Source organism: Cibotium barometz, chromosome 3 (genome assembly GCF_041138505.1).
Source record: "Cibotium barometz isolate CiBa-2024 chromosome 3, ASM4113850v1, whole genome shotgun sequence".
Taxonomy (NCBI): domain Eukaryota; kingdom Viridiplantae; phylum Streptophyta; class Polypodiopsida; order Cyatheales; family Cibotiaceae; genus Cibotium; species Cibotium barometz.
Genome location: NC_141048.1, coordinates 70277890 through 70295940, shown reverse-complemented (window position 1 = coordinate 70295940; position 18051 = coordinate 70277890). Strand labels below are relative to the sequence as shown.

General features: G+C 40.8%; 1 protein-coding gene across 5 annotated transcripts; it reads right to left on the bottom strand.

Annotated features, from left to right (window-relative positions):
• Window positions 1–3602: 3602 nt before the first annotated feature.
• Window positions 3603–7572, bottom strand: LOC147640485 (nuclear transcription factor Y subunit A-9-like). 5 transcript variants are annotated; one of them, XM_086781244.1, is made up of 8 exons: window positions 7405–7544; window positions 7228–7274; window positions 6890–6998; window positions 6585–6800; window positions 5110–5231; window positions 4946–5008; window positions 4686–4853; window positions 3603–4559 (listed from the first exon to the last, which is right to left on the bottom strand). In XM_086781244.1, the coding sequence occupies exons 4-8, from the start codon at window positions 6694–6696 to the stop codon at window positions 4338–4340; spliced, it is 687 nt and encodes a 228-aa protein (XP_086637370.1). In that variant the 5' UTR covers window positions 6697–6800; window positions 6890–6998; window positions 7228–7274; window positions 7405–7544; the 3' UTR covers window positions 3603–4337. The 5 variants fall into 5 exon arrangements, with proteins under 5 accessions (XP_086637370.1, XP_086637362.1, XP_086637354.1 ...); XM_086781236.1 differs by having other exon boundaries at window positions 6890–6983; XM_086781228.1 differs by having other exon boundaries at window positions 6890–7294; window positions 7405–7572.
• Window positions 7573–18051: the final 10479 nt, after the last annotated feature.

Here is an 18051-nt window from a genome sequence, read left to right as displayed (position 1 = left end):
AAAGAAAGACAAGAAAGTAATACAAGATTTCGCCCAACAACAAAGGGTCATTGAATTTCATTGCATGAAAATCTATACAACTATCCATAAAAGATGTGGCATTTAATTTGAGATTGAGAAATGAACACACCAGAAACTATCCTTTGTGAAAACAAAAATCGTTCATATTTTACATGAGAGTTTGTGTACAATTCTACTATCATTGACCAAATGTACTTATTTACCTTTCAGAGTATAATTATGGAATTTTATCCCCCATGAAATTCCAAAGAAAGATCAAATGGAAAGAACCTTGCAAAGGCCACTTGGTGAAAAGAGATGGCAATAAACAAACAGGGACATCAAACCATTCATTCTTAATATATATGGAGGTGAGAAGAGGTGCAAAGTATATAAACAAGGGCACATTATAAAGGCAGAAAATCAAATTCATTCTATCTTTTGCAATTTGCTAAGATATAAAATTAAGAAGACATTTCACATTAAGGGCTTAGAAGAAGTTGAGCGCTCAAAAAGCTTCCAACCAAGAAAGCCATTTCGAGCTTCCACTTCTCTTATCAAAAAAATCGCCAAAGTTTGATGTCTTCTACCATAGACAAGAGATTGAATCAAAGTACAGAGAAAGAACCAAACATGAGAATTGGGTACAATCTCTCCCACCCCTGGAGCTAACAAAAGCTTAAACATCGAAAATTGGGTCTCTGCTGTTACAACAATAACCTTAGCGCCAAGCACACTTGCTTAAGTGCTTGAAAATTATATGAACCAAGCATACTTTCTTAAGTACTTGAAAATTATATGAACCAAGCACACTTTCTTAAGTACTTGAACCAAGCACACTTGCTTAAGTGCTTGAAAATTATATGAACCAAGCATACTTTCTTAAGTACTTGAAAATTATATGAACCAAGCATACTTTCTTAAGTACTTGAAAATAATATGAGCCAAGTACACTTGCTTAAGTACTTTGAAATATTATGAGCCAATACACTTATGGTTTATAGATGCAATATGCATCACTCATATAAATACAACGCCCGACTAAATCCAATATATGGCATTAATTAGATATAACAATTAACACATTGTTATAAATACTCTGCATGATACCATGGTCCGACGCTCAAACGACGCTCAAACCACCATCTATGCAAAACCTCGATTGGTCACATTGCTCAATACCTTTTAGTATAAACATTCATCACATTGGTTAAAACACTTAATTGGACTCCTCGACAATTAATCCCAATACATTCATAGGCACAAACACATAATACCAAGAACGCTAGCTTAGCAAAAAATCACCCCAATACCAAAAACACAAGCTTGGCCCCAAGTGCATATACTAATAACACTAGCTTGGTCCCAAATGCATATAATAATAACACTAGCTCGTCACTATTAATGTCGTATCACCCATGATACTAATTACCAGCATGGTAAAATGGTGTCTTAGGTGTCCCCCATCAACCATAGACTGAATATCCAACATCCCTCTAGCTTGGATTAACAAGAACTAACCTCAATTGTGTGTTTTCTTTTATCGCTCAAGCATCCACCAAGCATCATCTCTAGAGAGAATGCGTTATTGAATGTATGGATGGAGAGATTTTAAGTAGTACTAACTCTAAATAGTAAATATTTAAATGGTCTTATTGAAATGAAGTCATGAGGACTACTATCTTCTTTATGTACGTCTAATAGTCTATAAAGAAATCTCTAATGGTACTAACTCTAAATGGTAACTATCTAAATGGAGAGCTTTGAATTAGTACTGACTGACTCTAAATGGTCTTAGTGAAATAAAAATTATGAGGATTGCTATCATCTTAATGTAACTCAAATAATCTACTATTCTAGAACTATGGTCAAGTGTCCATATGAGCATCGTGATTATCAAATTTCTCAACATTCTTGCCGTTGTATGTAAATGTGCATACATGCACATGTGCGAGTGAATGTGTACATGGAGGATGTAAGTGTATGTGCACATGTGGACGCGAATGAATGGGATACACATGGCAGATGTGAGTGTGTACATGCGTGTGAATGTCTATGGCGTGTATGCACGAATGCATATGTGCACGGTGAAAATGGGAGTGTGACGCGTATGGGCCATGCAATTGTTCACGTGCATAACAAGTTAACGTGCTAGCCAATGCGCAGGGTGTAAAATTGTGTGTTTTTATTCATTTTTTGACGTTTCTTGATGCATTATGAGGATTTTTGCATTTTTTATCATTCTTGGTGAAGGTAGTAACTATGAATTGAAGCGGAGGGGGCTACATTTCATATGCGCACATGGGCTTACGGTTCAAGCTTAACATGTGCACATTTAGTGGGCAAGAGCGGAGAATCGTTTGCCCATCCACAACGAAAGCTTGGACACCACCGCGATCATCAGCTTTGTTGGTGTACTTGATTGAGGTGTCTCTTTCCAATTCCAACTTGCGAGTTGGTGTTGAGGCATGCCGCACTCAGGTGTCATCAGATCGGGTTACCTTTTGAGCCCTAGAGTTGCTCGGCAATACCACTAACCATGGGTGGCTGTTCTTTGATGGGAACAAGGATGGGTCGGACCACCAAATGTTGCCTCTTACTACTCGAAGACCACAAACTCCTCTAACTTCTCTGAAGATGATGTCTACACATGAGTCAAGGTCCCATCTTGCTTAAGCTTTGTAGTTGACATCAAAGGCACAAGGCACAGCCTTGGGTCTCCACACCCACTTGGATTTGACATTGGAGAGTTGCATTTGTGGGGTTCAAAACACCATGTACCTAAAAGGAAAAAAATGACAAGAAAGTAATACTGACAAGATTTCATCCAACAAAAGATACAATTCTATACAACTATACATAAAAGATCTGGCATTTAATTTGAGATTGAGAAATGAACACACCACAAACTATCCTTTGTGGACATTGAAAACAAAAAATTGTTCATATTTTACATGATAGCTTGTTTATGACCAATTGTACAGGCACAAGTATTGACATGTCAACATGAAATTCCAAAGAAAGATCAACCTTGCAAAGGCCACACTGTTGCTCCTTGGTGAAAAGAGATGGCAATAAACAAGCAGGGACAGTAAACCATTATTCAAACCATTCATGGAGGTGAGAAGAGGTGCAAAGTATATAAACAAGTGCACATTATAAAGGCAGAAAATCAAATTCGTTCTATCTTTTGCAATTTGCAAAGATATAAAATTAAGAAGACAGGTTGCATTAAGGGCTTAGAAAAGGTTGAGTGCTCAAAAAGCTTCCAGCCGGGAAAGCCATTTCCAGCTTCCACTCAAAAAACTCGCCAAAGTTTGACGTGTTCAAATTTCTGCTTAGTTCCTTTCAGGGAAACTGCAACTTCTAAAAAGGTAAGTTGGGTTTTAATTAAAAAGACATCCCTAAGAAAACAATAGACACCGGGTTTTAACTAAAAAAACATCCCTAAGAAAACAATAGACACCACCTAATCCTATCTTTTTACAAAGGCAGCCCCAAAAAAAAAAAAAAAAGTTCTCTCTGTCTCTAAAGCAGTCTCTTGCTGTTTTGATGAGTGAATAGAGAAGGGTCAAAAAAACAGACAGCACACTGCTATGAAGTACAGGTGAACGCACAAGGCACAACATCACATGATTATGTACAAACACTTGCTCAGAGCATCAAATGGAAGAACGCTGCTGCTGTCCCCCTAACAAGTTACCACCCGATAATTTCTTCAAATCATCTCAGATCTGTCCTAACAAGAGTAGCAGCAATAAGCACCAAAAAAGGCACCTTGACCACACAACATTGTTTTCTATCAGTGCCAAAGTACCAGATCCAAGATTTGAAATGTTTAGTAGATGTACCTAGAACTTCAGACATTCCAAGCGTTCACAAGGAACACGCACATGCGTGCTCAAGCCAAGAATGAATTGCCTCATCATGCGAAGAACTTTATGGCAGGTGCTGCTCCCTGTTACCCTTCAGGTGAAATGAGACACCTCTGTTTACACAAATCACCAAGCCCTGTTCTTCCACATGCAGCTGTCCTGTTCCAACTGCCTGTGTCTGGTAGCTTACCTCTCAGTAGTTTTGAGCATGCACATAGATGCCCGCATTCAGATTCTATGGAGATAGCAAACAGGAACACCAAGCTAACCAGGGGCAGGTTATGCTGACACTAGTTGTCTAGCATAATAAGCGAAACTACATATCCTGTTGACTGTATATATAGCTTATCTCAGCATAGAACTGAAATTAAGCAAGACTTCTATGATGCTTTCATCATTCAACTCCATTCCACCACCAAGCTACCATGTTGCCACAGAAAGAAGCAGGACCCACAAGTACCATCACTGTGTTGGAACAGCTCTTTGCTGTGAGCCATTAGCCATGACACCTCCAGTTTGCCCAGAATCATTCTCATCGACCACCCCTGAAGACTGCCCTTCCGAAGATCTGGTGCTGTCAGAGTTAGCTTTTGATTCACCCTTTGTTTTGGTATTCAAAAAACGCCCTCCACATCCCCTTGCTCTCCTCATTGCATGAAGGTGGCGTGATTCGTGCAGATAGGGCTGCCATTCAAAAAATTAAATAGATGCACTTTGAGAACTGATGCCTTCTGTTCCCAAGACACCTATCAGCAAAAGCACCGTGTGTAAAAGATGAGATTATCGTTACAACGAACATACTGAACAAACCTTCCTTGACTTTGCCAATTTATTTTCGGATTCAGCCTTGGCTCGAGATTGCCGACGCCTCATGATACCGCGATATTGTTTCGCATTAACATAGACGGGTTCCTCTTCTGTTATCTCTGAGGGCAAGGGCATACGAACTTGCTGCATGCCAAGCATGTGAGGGTGCATCTGAAGAGTTCCAGAAAACAAACAACAATCTGTAAGAAATGAAGGATAACCAATAATACAGGCACAACTATTGACATGTTGACATCACCAACCATTGCCTGGAGTCCATAAGTAGCAACTATTCCATTGTAGTAAGGGTCAATGTATGCACGAGCCTGTCACAGGAAGAGAGAAACCGTGCATTTCCATTATGTACAAGATTAACTCAAATAAAGTCCATAAAATAACCCACAGGCCGAAAACATCCAATACACACCATTCCCTGTCCCAATTCGAGTTGTGTATGTGGCAGGACATAATCAGTCGCAGCTGGTTGAAGAACTGCTGGAGTGCCAGGATGTGGTTGGTTTTCATTACTTGAACCATCCACATAGATTGCTGCAAGTTACATGAATTGGCACAGCCATATCACAATCAAATGACAGCTGAACTCTATAGAATGCAAGTCTCAAATTTTTCAAATGTTTTTAAATGGGACAATCATCACATTTTTAATAAAATAAACACTATCAATGACTATGTAATAGACGACATGGAGACGGATCGATTCTTTTTTCTGTTGGTGGTTGTTGAGTTTGGGGGGGGGGGGGGGGGGGGGGGTTGTGGGGGGGTGGGGTGATGGGGGGTGGTGGGTGGTGTCGGGGATCTGGCTGTTGGGAGAGACTACGTGGAGACTCGGGAATGTAGCACTATATCGAATCATCTGTGCCTCCAGGCAAGAAGGTCATATATATGATGCCCAGTGTATATGCAGCATGTGGAACGATATCATTCACACTTTTATGGCCGCATGGACCCACACACAGGGTCCATCTAGAGCTGCGCAGGTGAAACACAACCTGTTTATGAGAGAGTGGGATCATGGTGTTTTCTTATCTTCGACCCCCATGGCGCTATCTTGGCAGCATAGTGCCCCAGATTGGTTGAGATCTCTCTATGTTCGGGGATGAGGATTTTCCTTTCCGTTATAGCCGTGATTTTGGGCTGTGTCACTCGTACTTAAAAGTTAATAGAGGTCTCTTTATTGGAAAATGTATAAACAAGCTAGCCGTTGTAATCCATGGGCCCATGATAGGCTCGGGTTACTACTGTCAGGGTGCCCAAGCGTTGTCCAAGTCCCCTCCATCACACCTCCTCTGATCCAGAGCCTGTACAAGCTGGCTCTTCCCTAAACCCTGTCCTCAGCTGCTCAACAGCCTGTTGATTCTAATAGGCCAGTGCGATATGCAAGCCTGCTTTAGGTTCAACATGCCATCTTAGAAAGAAGGTGCCACTCCAGCTCTAGGAGTTCAATCCTGGGGTCACTCTTAAGAGTTAGGGTCATCCACAAGAAAGCAATGAAGTGGTGAACACCTCTTGCACTCTTGAACTATGCTCTTGCACCCTGCAAGGTGCAGCAGCTCAGCCGACAAAATCATGCAATAAAAATCTAGTCTCTCATACCATATCAGACTATTGCTCAAATGGAGTAGACCAGCTCTTCCGGCAGAAATACAAATTCTAAGCCAAACATGCAGTCTTAGAAACAAACTAGCAAGATTGCTTTAGCATCTCTCTCTCTCTCTCTCTCTCTCAAAACACAGAAGACCAGTCCCGATTATGCCACTGGTGAATGTCAGTCCATCGCATGACTTCAAACAGCTGAAAAATGACATGCAAAGGCTTACAATTAACTAACTTCCAACTGGGTCATTTGAAGGACAGAGATAAAGGATCAAGAAGCAGGCATACCAGATTGCCCCAGGGACAGCAAGCTTGGTGCCATTGGAGATGGACCCTGACCTTCTGAAAGAGTGGACCCCACAACTTGGGGCGGAGTCTGCTGCATTGTTTGTGGGTACATGAAATCCAGGGGTAGGGTCTGCTGTGCAACTCCACCCCACCAAGGTACACCTTGGACGGCAGAGGGACTTGAAGACTGCCCTACTGGTTTAACATCTCCTTCAACTGTATCAGATTGCATATTGAAAAGCCTTTAAAGTCCCTCCTTCCCACTGCCAACAAGCTTCCTTGTGATCCCTTGAAGAATTATATACCTGCTCCTGGACTTTTGAGTGGGGTTAAAACAGGTAAACTATTGCATCACAATCGTTGCCTTCCTTGTGCTGGTGTTCCTGTATCCGGAAAGGCCTGCAAACAGCCGCACTATCTAGCATACACGGTGATTCTATTCTAGCTATTTAACTCTATTCATGCTTCTCCACATACTACCTTCTCCTCAAATGAGAATACCAAAGATGCAGTTCAATTCTGCACCTTAACACCATGTAAACCTATGGGCTGAGAACAACCAATAAAGACAAACGAAACGCACATTCTGCCAGTAGGCACGTTTCTCTGCCAATGAAAAAAGGGCGAACAAGGGGGCACTTACCTGCAATGTACGGTGATGGCTTCTGAATTGGGTTGAAGACCTAATTGCTGCATGCAAAATGGGCACCCTGAATTATTGTAAGCCAAGGAGAACAATAAAAAATAAAAAATCAAGGCAGCAGTTAGACTCTCTCTCTCTCTCTCTCTCTCTCTCTCTCTCAAAGTCTACAGGACTTACCTCAAGAATACTCATGTAGGCTGAAGGTTGAAACCCTTGCAGCGACAGGGCGGGCTGGCGGGCATTGCAGAACAGGAGAATCTACAATCGTGTTTCCAAAGACGCAGGATTTCCAAAGCGAAGGGTAGAAATGCAGTGGAAGAACCCAGGCCCAGTTAGTGCGTGAGTGGGGGGGGGGAACAAGTGGTGTTGGCGATGGTCTAGTACAAAGCCGATAATTGGAGATTTTTATAAATGGGTCCCCCGCAGTGAAAAGCCTGTCAGTGTAGAAATGAGGGCAGGCCTTTGCATCGCCTTGTAGTGGTGTCAATCTTGTCTAAATGATTGAAGACGTTGAGCACCCACCGACCACCCCTGCTTTGCACATGTAATCAAGCCAAAGTTTTGGCTCCCGCATATGAGGATATAAATGGAGACATTGGGGAGTGGGTGGTTTTTTCCCGTCAAAGTTTTGTATTTAATGTTAAATGTTTATTATGTGCTTTCTTTTGGTCTTGACTCCTCCTACACGTGAGGTGTGTTTTTTAGGGACAATCAAAGCTTTTGTGGTCAATGATCTTGCTATCCAACCATGTAGGATTTTTTCATTGTTTTTTTTTCTTCTATTTATTGATGTGTGAAGATAGGGTGATAATGGCATTCACAAATATGTAAGCGTGTATATGGGCTTTTGATTGAGGGAGACTTACAAGTGGGTTGTTTGGTGAGAATTCAGCTAAGTTAGGTGATGTGTAAGAGGGATTGTCGTTGATAATGTAAGTTTCCTTACGTGGCTAGGATGAGTGCATGCCCAATGGTAGCCTAAGAGACCTTTTGCATGGCAAGCAATTATAGGTTTTGGATTGGAGTGCACTTCAAGGTTAACTATTAACCCATTTCATAGGTGAACATAGTTTTACCTACCCCACGTAGCGTAAGGCCCTTTGTCATCTTACACGGTCAAACAGGCACTTATCTTTTGTAAGATAACACTGGAACATAAACTGGCCTTACCTTGAGCTTAAGTCTACCGACGGTACTTGCACTTCACACTAAACGATTGTGCACATACACAAACTAAGGAGTCAATCTATGCGCAAGGAATATCCACGTAGAAACCATGGCTAATGAAGCCACATCCACTTCATCCCCATTGTGTAGGGAACCTAGGAAATGGCCTCTGGATCTTCTCGATCCATTCACCAAAATTGCAGTCACCATTATCGACGAAAGTCCACCCTCATTCACAAATCACCCAACAGCAAGCATAAACAGTTCAAAAGCAAGAGTAGTCCCACCTTCTCAAGGTACCCATTATAGAAGCTTCTTCACCACAGAACCAATTTCTAGTTCTCCATTTGGATAAACAAGGAAGGGTAAGGAGCCAATGTTCATGGTTACTTCACAACCACAAGGGCATTCATATAATGTGGCCAACGAGACTGCAACCTTAAAGCCAAGGGGAGAAGGACAATTGCCATTGGAAAAACCACACAACTCAACCCCATGGGGTAAGAAATCCCAAACCCCAAAAATAGAGAGTATTATGTTCCACTACCATGAGAATACATAGAAGACATTCTTAGGATGGCATTTGAGGGGGGTTGCGACATTCTTAGGATGGGGGGTTGCGATAAATATAACACTTAGAGGCTCGTAGTTGGGCAAAAACAAGCCAATCCACATCTCAAGGATGATGACCAAATTTGATGGAATTAGAGATTCCATTCAGTACCTAGAGAAGTTTAATAAAATTTATGAGGCCATGGAAAAGATTGATGATTCCACCAAGCTCTATTCCTTCGGAATTCGCCTTGAAGGCAAAGTAAGCCAGTGGTTAAAGTCTCTAAACCCACTTAAAAAGTTCAAGTGCTTGCCTGGCTGTGGGATTCTTGCCCACCAACGGAGCCAGATGGAGTCCCATCGCATAGATCTATTACCTCAAGCAAGAGGAGGGAGAAACAATGTAGGAGTACATCACTAAAACCAAGTATCTCCACATGAGATGCAACCGAGGATTCTTGCCCACCAACGGAGCCAGATGGAGTCCCATCGCATAGATCTATTACCTCAAGCAAGAGGAGGGAGAAACAATGTAGGAGTACATCACTAAAACTAGATGCGTTATAGTGCTCATCATGATCGGCCTCAAGAGTGAGAGGCTTTATGACCATCTGTACAGGTCTAGACACTACATCTTTGATGAGTGTTATTACCCTGAGGTAGTAGACCTAGTAGACATACCAAGTAGATAATCTACAAGACAAGGATTAGAAGTCATCCACCAAACCAAGAGATAGGGGACCCATCATCAACGACGAAGGGTGCCCCACCAGCACCAACTAGAGTCCTAGTCAAGGACATAAGCATGGACAATTCAATAAATTATCCGCTAAACAAACTAGGTCGGCCCTAGCCAGTTCCTCAAGCAGGACACCCACACCTATTTCTAGATAGAGATATGGGTTGGTGTGTAATTTAACACCAAATCATACAAGTATGGAGTGTCTTATGCTGAATTTTATGCTCATTTGCCAACACCACAAGAACCATGACATAGCTCATTGTTGGTCTGAAGAAAACTTAGGAGAGTGGACTCTAGCACCATGACAAATGCTCCTTGCACCACCAAGGCAACCATTGGTGCCTTGCTAGCCCCACTAGTCACTTCTCAACATGCACAAGCTCCATTGCCTACCTATCAAAACCCCTTACCAAGAAGTATGTTAGACCACCACTGTTGCCATATCTCTCATTTTTCCCTGCCTGTGTGTGGACTGCTATGTGTGAGTAAGCACGCTTCAACAAGAGCTCTCTCTTGACGGAAGGGTGAAGGTGGGGGGTTGAGAAAAGAAACCTGAACTTCTGCCACCACCTCCCACTTAAGAATAAGTAAAGGTTTCGACCCGCAAGTTGTCCCGAATAAGGGTCCCTACTAGTGCTAATGCTATGATTTTTCCTAGGAGCAGGCAACAGAATGTATTCAACTCTGAGGAGCTGAGCGAGACACCTCTCACATCTTCAGATCGTAGCTTCCGATACCAACAATGGCATTTCCACAGCATCCAGAAGAGACGAATTCAGCCTCTTCTTGGGCAAGCAATGCCCGTAGCCGTTCATTCATACTCGCCATGGCTGCACCTGCATTTTGAGCGTTCCAGACTTTAATCAATGCACAGTAGCAGCCGCCACGATTGAGGCGCAAGGCAACACAGTCGAGTTTACTTTAGGGCTGGTTCGCTTGAATGAAGTGTTGAAGGCTTTACATCCATCGCCACCCTTTCATGAAGCTTCACGTCGAGGATCATGGTGCCCCACCACTGAGGATAAGGCAAGTTAGTTCTACCTTCGTTATCGCCCTCTGCAGCAGGGAAGGAAAAAGTAAAAAAAGATAAGTTTTTAAACCTCATTGTTAAATGTTTTTTTATATATTATAAATAAGAGAGGTTTCACGTGCTGTAAACGGTAGTTTGCCTGTGATCACAACGGGAGACTTTGATGGTTTTAAAGCGTTATCTTGTTTGGAAGTACGGACGTAAACCAATGGCATGTCAAAATCAAGGCGCAAGAAAAACTCAAAGGCGTAGTTCACACAAGTATCTCTCGTTTGATGTCTATTGGCAATGAGTGCATATGGTGGGCATGCTTTGTAGATTTTTGATAGAGTTGGAGATGAATCCAGCATGGTTGAGGGTATGCATGGGAGAAGCAAAATGTGGCACAATTTGCAATCCCAAGTATATATGGTTGCACATGCTTGTAGGTACATGTTTGCCCATAACTTTGGAGGTAGTCATAGTGCTCCTCAACACATGTGCAAATGATTCAGATGTGGTTATCTACCACATCTACCTCTCTCTACTACTGTCATGTTGTGCCGCATAGCCGGCTATGGCAATGCATTTTGTGGCATGTTCTTTAGACACTTATGTCTTGAAGATTTTGAATTCATGGCCATAACTACCATGGAATTGATTGCCATTATTGTACAAAGATATGACTACGACCACACCATATGTGTACATTTATGAGAAGAGTGTACTCACATAAATACGAGTCATTTGCTTGCCCCTAAAAATCTTGGGGCATCTGCCAACCATAGTGTTGTGTTGTTTTACAATCGGTGTTTTGTTTACTCGATCTGCAGAGATGGAAGCCCTCATGCATGGTCCATAGTGACACATGCCCTTTTGCATGAATTCTAAGACGCCAATTAGAAGAAGAAAAATCTTTGGTTGCAAAGATGTTTGGGTTAGGTCTTGACCCCATTTATGGGAAGAGAAAGGCAAAAAGCTTTTTTGCTACCCTTTTAACAGGATTCGTAGTAATCCCATGCTAGTTAGTGGGTTTTGTAGTAATCTTGAGCTTGGAATTAATAGACTTTAAGTATGTAAAACCCAACTATCAAGGACATTTACTATTTATTATTCACCGTGTTTACGTTTGAGTACATAGCTACTGCATTTTATGTGGAATACAATATGTTCCATTTGTTCGATTAATTGGGAGTGTGTATGACATGTTATGTCATCTTAGGAAATATTAGTTGTGAATTTCCTTTTCGTCTTGTAACTCCGTAAAATTTACAATCTAAGTGGTTAAAGTTACACTCAACCCAAGATTTATCGGATTAATTCTACAGGTATACTCTTGAGAGAGTATTGTAGAATTTTGAGATTAGATTTTGAATCTCCTAAACCGCGAACACATGGTTAAAATAAATTGTGCCTTATACAAATGGTGATATTTTGCATCACTCTTGGATTTTGGGGATGTGGAGTCATCCAACCAAAAGAAAGAAAGTTCACTTTTTGTGTCAGTAGTTCTCGTAATTATTTGATGGTATGGAACACCAAGGAAAACACATAAAAGTTCACTTTCTTGGCTTTTTGTTTTCATGGTACATAGTCACTACGTAGATTATGTTATTGATAGACTTTGATAGCCATTGGTGGTTGTGGCCATAGTCTACTGTGTTTAGAGGGGGTGTGGATGCAAAGTGATTAGAGGGGTCTTTTGACATGGATATTGAGTTTAGAGCTGAACAAGCTGGTGGTTCAAAAGTAAACTTAAGGTGGGGAGTTGATTTGGAGAGATCAAAGGCAAACCCCATGAAATTTGCTGTTAGTCTAGAATGATTACACTCAAATCTCAATCTTGATGCTGGTACAGAATGCTTAGCAGCTTTCTAGGTAGCATGGCTGAAGTGTAGGTGTCTTTGGTGGATGTGCAATCAGGGGTGGACCCTTCATGCCCAGTTGACCTTGTGTTGAAGAGGGGTGATAAATTTATTGAAGCAAAAAGTGGTAGTTTATTCTAATTGATATTGGGTGTTGGCTTCCAACAAGCTCAAATTTTATGGAAGTCACAAACCTTAGGTGCTTGATATTCTAGATAAAGCCTTGAACTTGTCAATTTGGTGTGGCCAAATTGCCAAGAGTGTTCAATGTATACTTGGGTAGGTGTGAAAGTGATTTCACACTATACTGAGTCATGGCAGTAGCCATGAGGTCGATCCACAAAGTATTTGGGCAAGTTTTTGAAGCACTTTGCTATTTTTATTTACACGAAAATTAAGTCTAAGGCTACTATCACGGGCTAGCAAGACTCATATTTTGATAATGAACCATAGAGTTCAAAGATTGCGTAGTTGTTGGACTGGATATCACTTGATCAACAATGATTTGGTGCTGAAATGCCCCAAACTTTGTGCCGTAGTGCCAAAGGTTTAAAGTCAATCTAATAAGCATTTCAAGGGACGTGGCTTGAGTGCGTCTTTTAAGAGATGGCTCCTTTGGATATTTCAACTTAGGAAGAGTGTATCCATGAGTACGGAGTTACTCAACCAAATCGAGATAAGGATTTGGAGTTTTTGATAGACGGGGTAAAGTGGACATAGTTCAGCTTTACCAAGCAAACATCACAAAAAAAATGGAAAGACAACTTGTACTAATTTATGTTCTAGAAATATTTTATGAAGTTTATACGAGGACCCAATATTCCTTATTTATCATCGATTATAGTTGGGTAGTATATTGCCACCAGGTAATGTATTGCCACTGTAATGAGGAGGCAACAAGGAAATGTTATACGTCAGACTTCATATTGGTGCTAAACACAAATTGGATGAGTGATGTAAATGTCATAATAATCTCGAAGTATAGAGATTTGAGTTTGTTTGTCTATCTGTGTAAGGTGTGTTAGAGGCATACCTAAACCACATATCGTAGCATATGCATATGCAAACCAGTCAAATAAGAAAGGATTTCTCAATTCTTGCTTTGTAGTAAACCATTGTCTGTGTGGTTGAAAATGGTTTAGGAATTGTTGTCTATAGTTGAGAATGATTTACCACACTGGTTTGACTTAGTAGAGGTGTCCCACACTTGTAGAGGTGTGTCTGGATGGTGCTACTAACATTTAGATGTCAGCATGGTAGCCTAAAGACATGTTCATAGAGACATAGATGGCTATTAAGTCACATGGTTGTAGTGCCCATAGTAGTTGCCAGAGTAGACATGTGGATAGGCATATCTTTACTCATGGGCTTAGGAGGTTGTATGACTCTCATTACTTGCACATTACCCTTGATTTTCAGTAGTACGTAGACAATATAGATCACATAGACGATGTCTATGTGGACATCATCTTCGTTGCAAGATGTGTACATCGTTCTTGGAAGAACGCAAGATGTGTACATTGTTCTTGCGTTCTTGGAAGAACGCAAGAACCTTTTTGAGAGGGGAAAGTGTAGCTATCCCTAGACTATGTGTAATGTCAATTGAATTTTACCACATTATAGAATACTTTTCTAAAGACTTGTAATAGTTGCACAAACTTATTGCATTGAACTCCATATGGTTTCTGACCATAAGAGAGAAATATCTTTGATGTCGTAGAACGTGTAAAGAAATCCTTTTGATGTCAGAGAGCATTCATTATGAAGCTTTCTCTTGGGTATACAAAGGCATTCATTATGAAGCTTTCTCTTGGGTATACAAAGGCATGATGTTATTCGATGCCTTAGTAGTGGTTTGTGTTTCATTGACATCTTTGATGTCATAGAACGTGCAAAGAAATCCTTTTGATGTTGGAGACCTTTCGAAATAAGAAGGAAAGTTACAGTCATAGATGATCGTATGATTTGTACACACAATTATTTATAGCTTTCTTGAGCATTTTTGTAGATAAAAACTCTTCTTGAAGGGAAGAATGAATAGGTTGGCTAAGATGGCCAAGTTTATTATAACTTAAAAGGATGTAAAAACATCCAAGCTTACTAGGCTCTTTATCGAACATCTCTACAAACTATATAGCCTGCCAGTAGATATAGTGTTTGATAGAGATAGGAAGTTAAATAGTTCTTTTGAAAAGAAATCTTCAAAAAGTTTGAAACTACTTTGAGTACGGCCGACCATTCGTAGCTTAATGGTTAGGTAGAGAAAGTCAACCAAGTTCTAGAGCATATGCTTGTGCATATATGAGTAGAAAGCAATCCAATTGAGATAAACATTCATCGAATAGATTTACTCCATTCAAGTTGATGCATGGATTCTAGTCTAGATCTCCTATGGTCATAGAGCTACATAAGGAGAAGATTCTGCACGTTGGTAGCGTAGTCTAGTAGCATAGTCTACAAACTTGAGTTGCCAGAGAGCTCTCGAGTACATTTAGTTTTTCATGTCAGTGGGCAAGTGAAAACAGTGTATCACCCGGGCAACGTTGTTTGCCTTAAAGTTCTAGTTATGTCCTTACAATTACGATCACTTCCATTTGAACCAGAGAGGATTCATGGGTTTAGACATTGGAACACGAGGTATACAGTGTACTATAGGCACTTGTTAACTGGAAGGATAGGTTAGAGGAGGCATGAACATTAGAATAATTAAGTATGCATACCACCAAAAGCTTTTCCTAGTTTATTTTCGGTGGGGATGAAAACTATTCTTAAGGGGGGATAATGTCACGTAGCCTGTAACGGTGCATGGGGAGCTTGACCGGATGTGGAGCCCAAACGTTGGAGTGTGGTGGACAACTGGGTATATCCGATGTCTAGGGGTGAGGGCACCCATTGGGCGATCAGGCAGGCTTATGGGCGAGCACGCCCCTATAAGTGCCCGGGAGTGTGGAGTTATCCACACTCCTCTCTATGGCTGGGTGGTGACTAGAGCTCCTTGCCCTCGTGCTGTGGCGGCGACTATGGTGACATGACACTTATCGCATGACTGTGGGATCTCAAACTATAATCTGGGGAAGGATGTTGCTTGTCCAGCTTTGTCCCATGACAAGGAGTTTAATGCGAATGTTGGACTCTAATTAGAAAATCAATCTAAGATGAGGGTCACATAGAGGATATTGAAATATCAAGCTCAACTAGTGTGGATATGGGTGACATGCGAGGATGACAGCTCCGTATTGACACCATTGGCATGGTTGGTGAGATTATGGGTGATATGAAATATCAAGCTCAACTAGTGTGGATATGGGTGACATGCGAGGATGACAGCTCCGTATTGACACCATTGGCATGGTTGGTGAGATTATGGGTGATATGCCACCAATGGTTTATGGGATGTGTGACATCCACTTTGGTGTATTAGAGTTATGGCATAGTTATAGTGCCAACTCATATAGTCGGGTTCATACTATGGACCGACCTTTGTATGTTATAGAGTAGGAGAGTAATTTCCTTTATAGTATGTACTCTTATCTTTATGTTATGGTTCTAGAGAAGAGAATAGAGGAAAATTCAGACACCCATCTCTCTCGTGTGCTTATCTACTTGTGTATGTGTGTTTACTTGTAAAGGAGCTCAAGCTCACCCTCCCCCTCGTATTCTTCTCATGGTATCAAAGCGTCAGTTTATGTGAAGAGCTCAAGGCAAACAAAGGAAGGGATACACAGCTAAGGGTAACTCCGTCTCTTCCCCTTTGATTTGGAAACAAATCTCTATAGGTAGCTCTGCTAGGCAAGGGTAGCAAGCAGGCACAATAGTAAGATGTACTATCACATCTAGAGCCACCCTTCACGGCGATGAAGTAAAGGGGCAAATATTGTATGGGAGATGTCCATCAAACATTAGTGATTTTAAAATTTGGATTTGAAGCCATTTTAAACCATGTTCTTTTAGCTCTACAAGTTTTTTGCAAGCACTTTGAAAGTGCCGATTTTGACTGTATGCCCATTTTTGTGATTCAATGTAAAGTTACAGCAAAACTTTGCTTGGAGGACAGTTTGTGCAGAGAATCTCATACTTGTATGTTGTTGGTAGATGTATGTTTTTGTGGCTAGTTCACATAAAGATATAATATAATAGGTTTACAGTACCGCTATCGTGGAGATTATAGGTTTGATGCAGGTGCAGAAGTTTTTACAAGCATTGTTAGGTAAGTTGCTATAGGTAACCATGTCTGACAATCTATCCTAGATTGTGAGCAAGAAGCTGGAGAAGAACAGCTTCCAAGCATGGAAGTTCAGGGTGAGCTATAAATACACCCCAATACTGTCTCCTACATTAATCCCTACTCAAATAAATATAATAAGGGTTTATGGATGTATCCTTACCGCCTTATGTCTTACCTCCACAACTATCCACAACCATTAATACCTATAGTTCCATTCCTATGAATTAAGAGGTAAAAGTGGAAGGAATCTTAGATTTGGATTACTCAAAGTTTCTCAATGTATAAATTAAAATACCACTTCATTACATGTTACAAACAATATTCATGTTCTAGTATTCTAACAAACATTGATGAAATCTATGGGGAGGGGAAAAAATACAATTTTATCATTGTCAAGGTCACATAGGGTGGCAGAGTGCCCTCAAAAGCAAAATTTGTGATCTTCACCATCACACCTTTGTGTGGTGGATGTGGTATTAATCATTTGTACAAAGTTTACCTTTTAAGCATAGTGTAAACCTTCAAAAGAGTATGATACCACCCATACCACTCAATGTGGTTATGCAACAAGCCAAGAAGAGGTTGTTTGTGAGGAAGTTAGCCAAGAAGAGGTTGTTTTAACACAAGGATCTCTCTCTTGGTTTTAAACGCATGCCCTCTGTTTGCTCTACTCGTTATTAGACTAATTAAAGGCATTCTAATGGTCTTATTTTTGCCAAGACTGAACTATTAGCTTATTAACAATGTATTCTAAAGATTTCTAACCAATTTTTACTGAATACAATGGAATACCTTTGGGACTATCATTATTTTGATGACTTCCTTTGGATCAATGTCCCTAATCCTATCATTTACTTCATCAACAAATGTCACTTGCCCAATTTCCCCCTTTGTATTTACCCAAAGGACCTTCATTCCATGTCTAATCTCATTAAACTTTGGACTTAAACATGTCATGTCTAATCTCATTAAAGCTTCCTTTCCAATATAAGGATCTCTGTTTGCTGGTTTTAAACACATGCCCTCTGTAGACTTGCTCTAGTGGTTATTGGACTAATCAAAGGTATTTCAATAGTCTTATTTTTACTCAATATTGAACTTTGGCTTATTGAAAATGTGGCACGATGGGATTTATTTATCTTTCCATGCTCATATTGATGGATGGTCAGGCATGTGTGCTATGGAATATATGCTGCAGGATAGCATGGATTTTCCTTTGTTTTGGAGTGGTGATTTGCTCCATACATGGTTCTATGTTTTTATC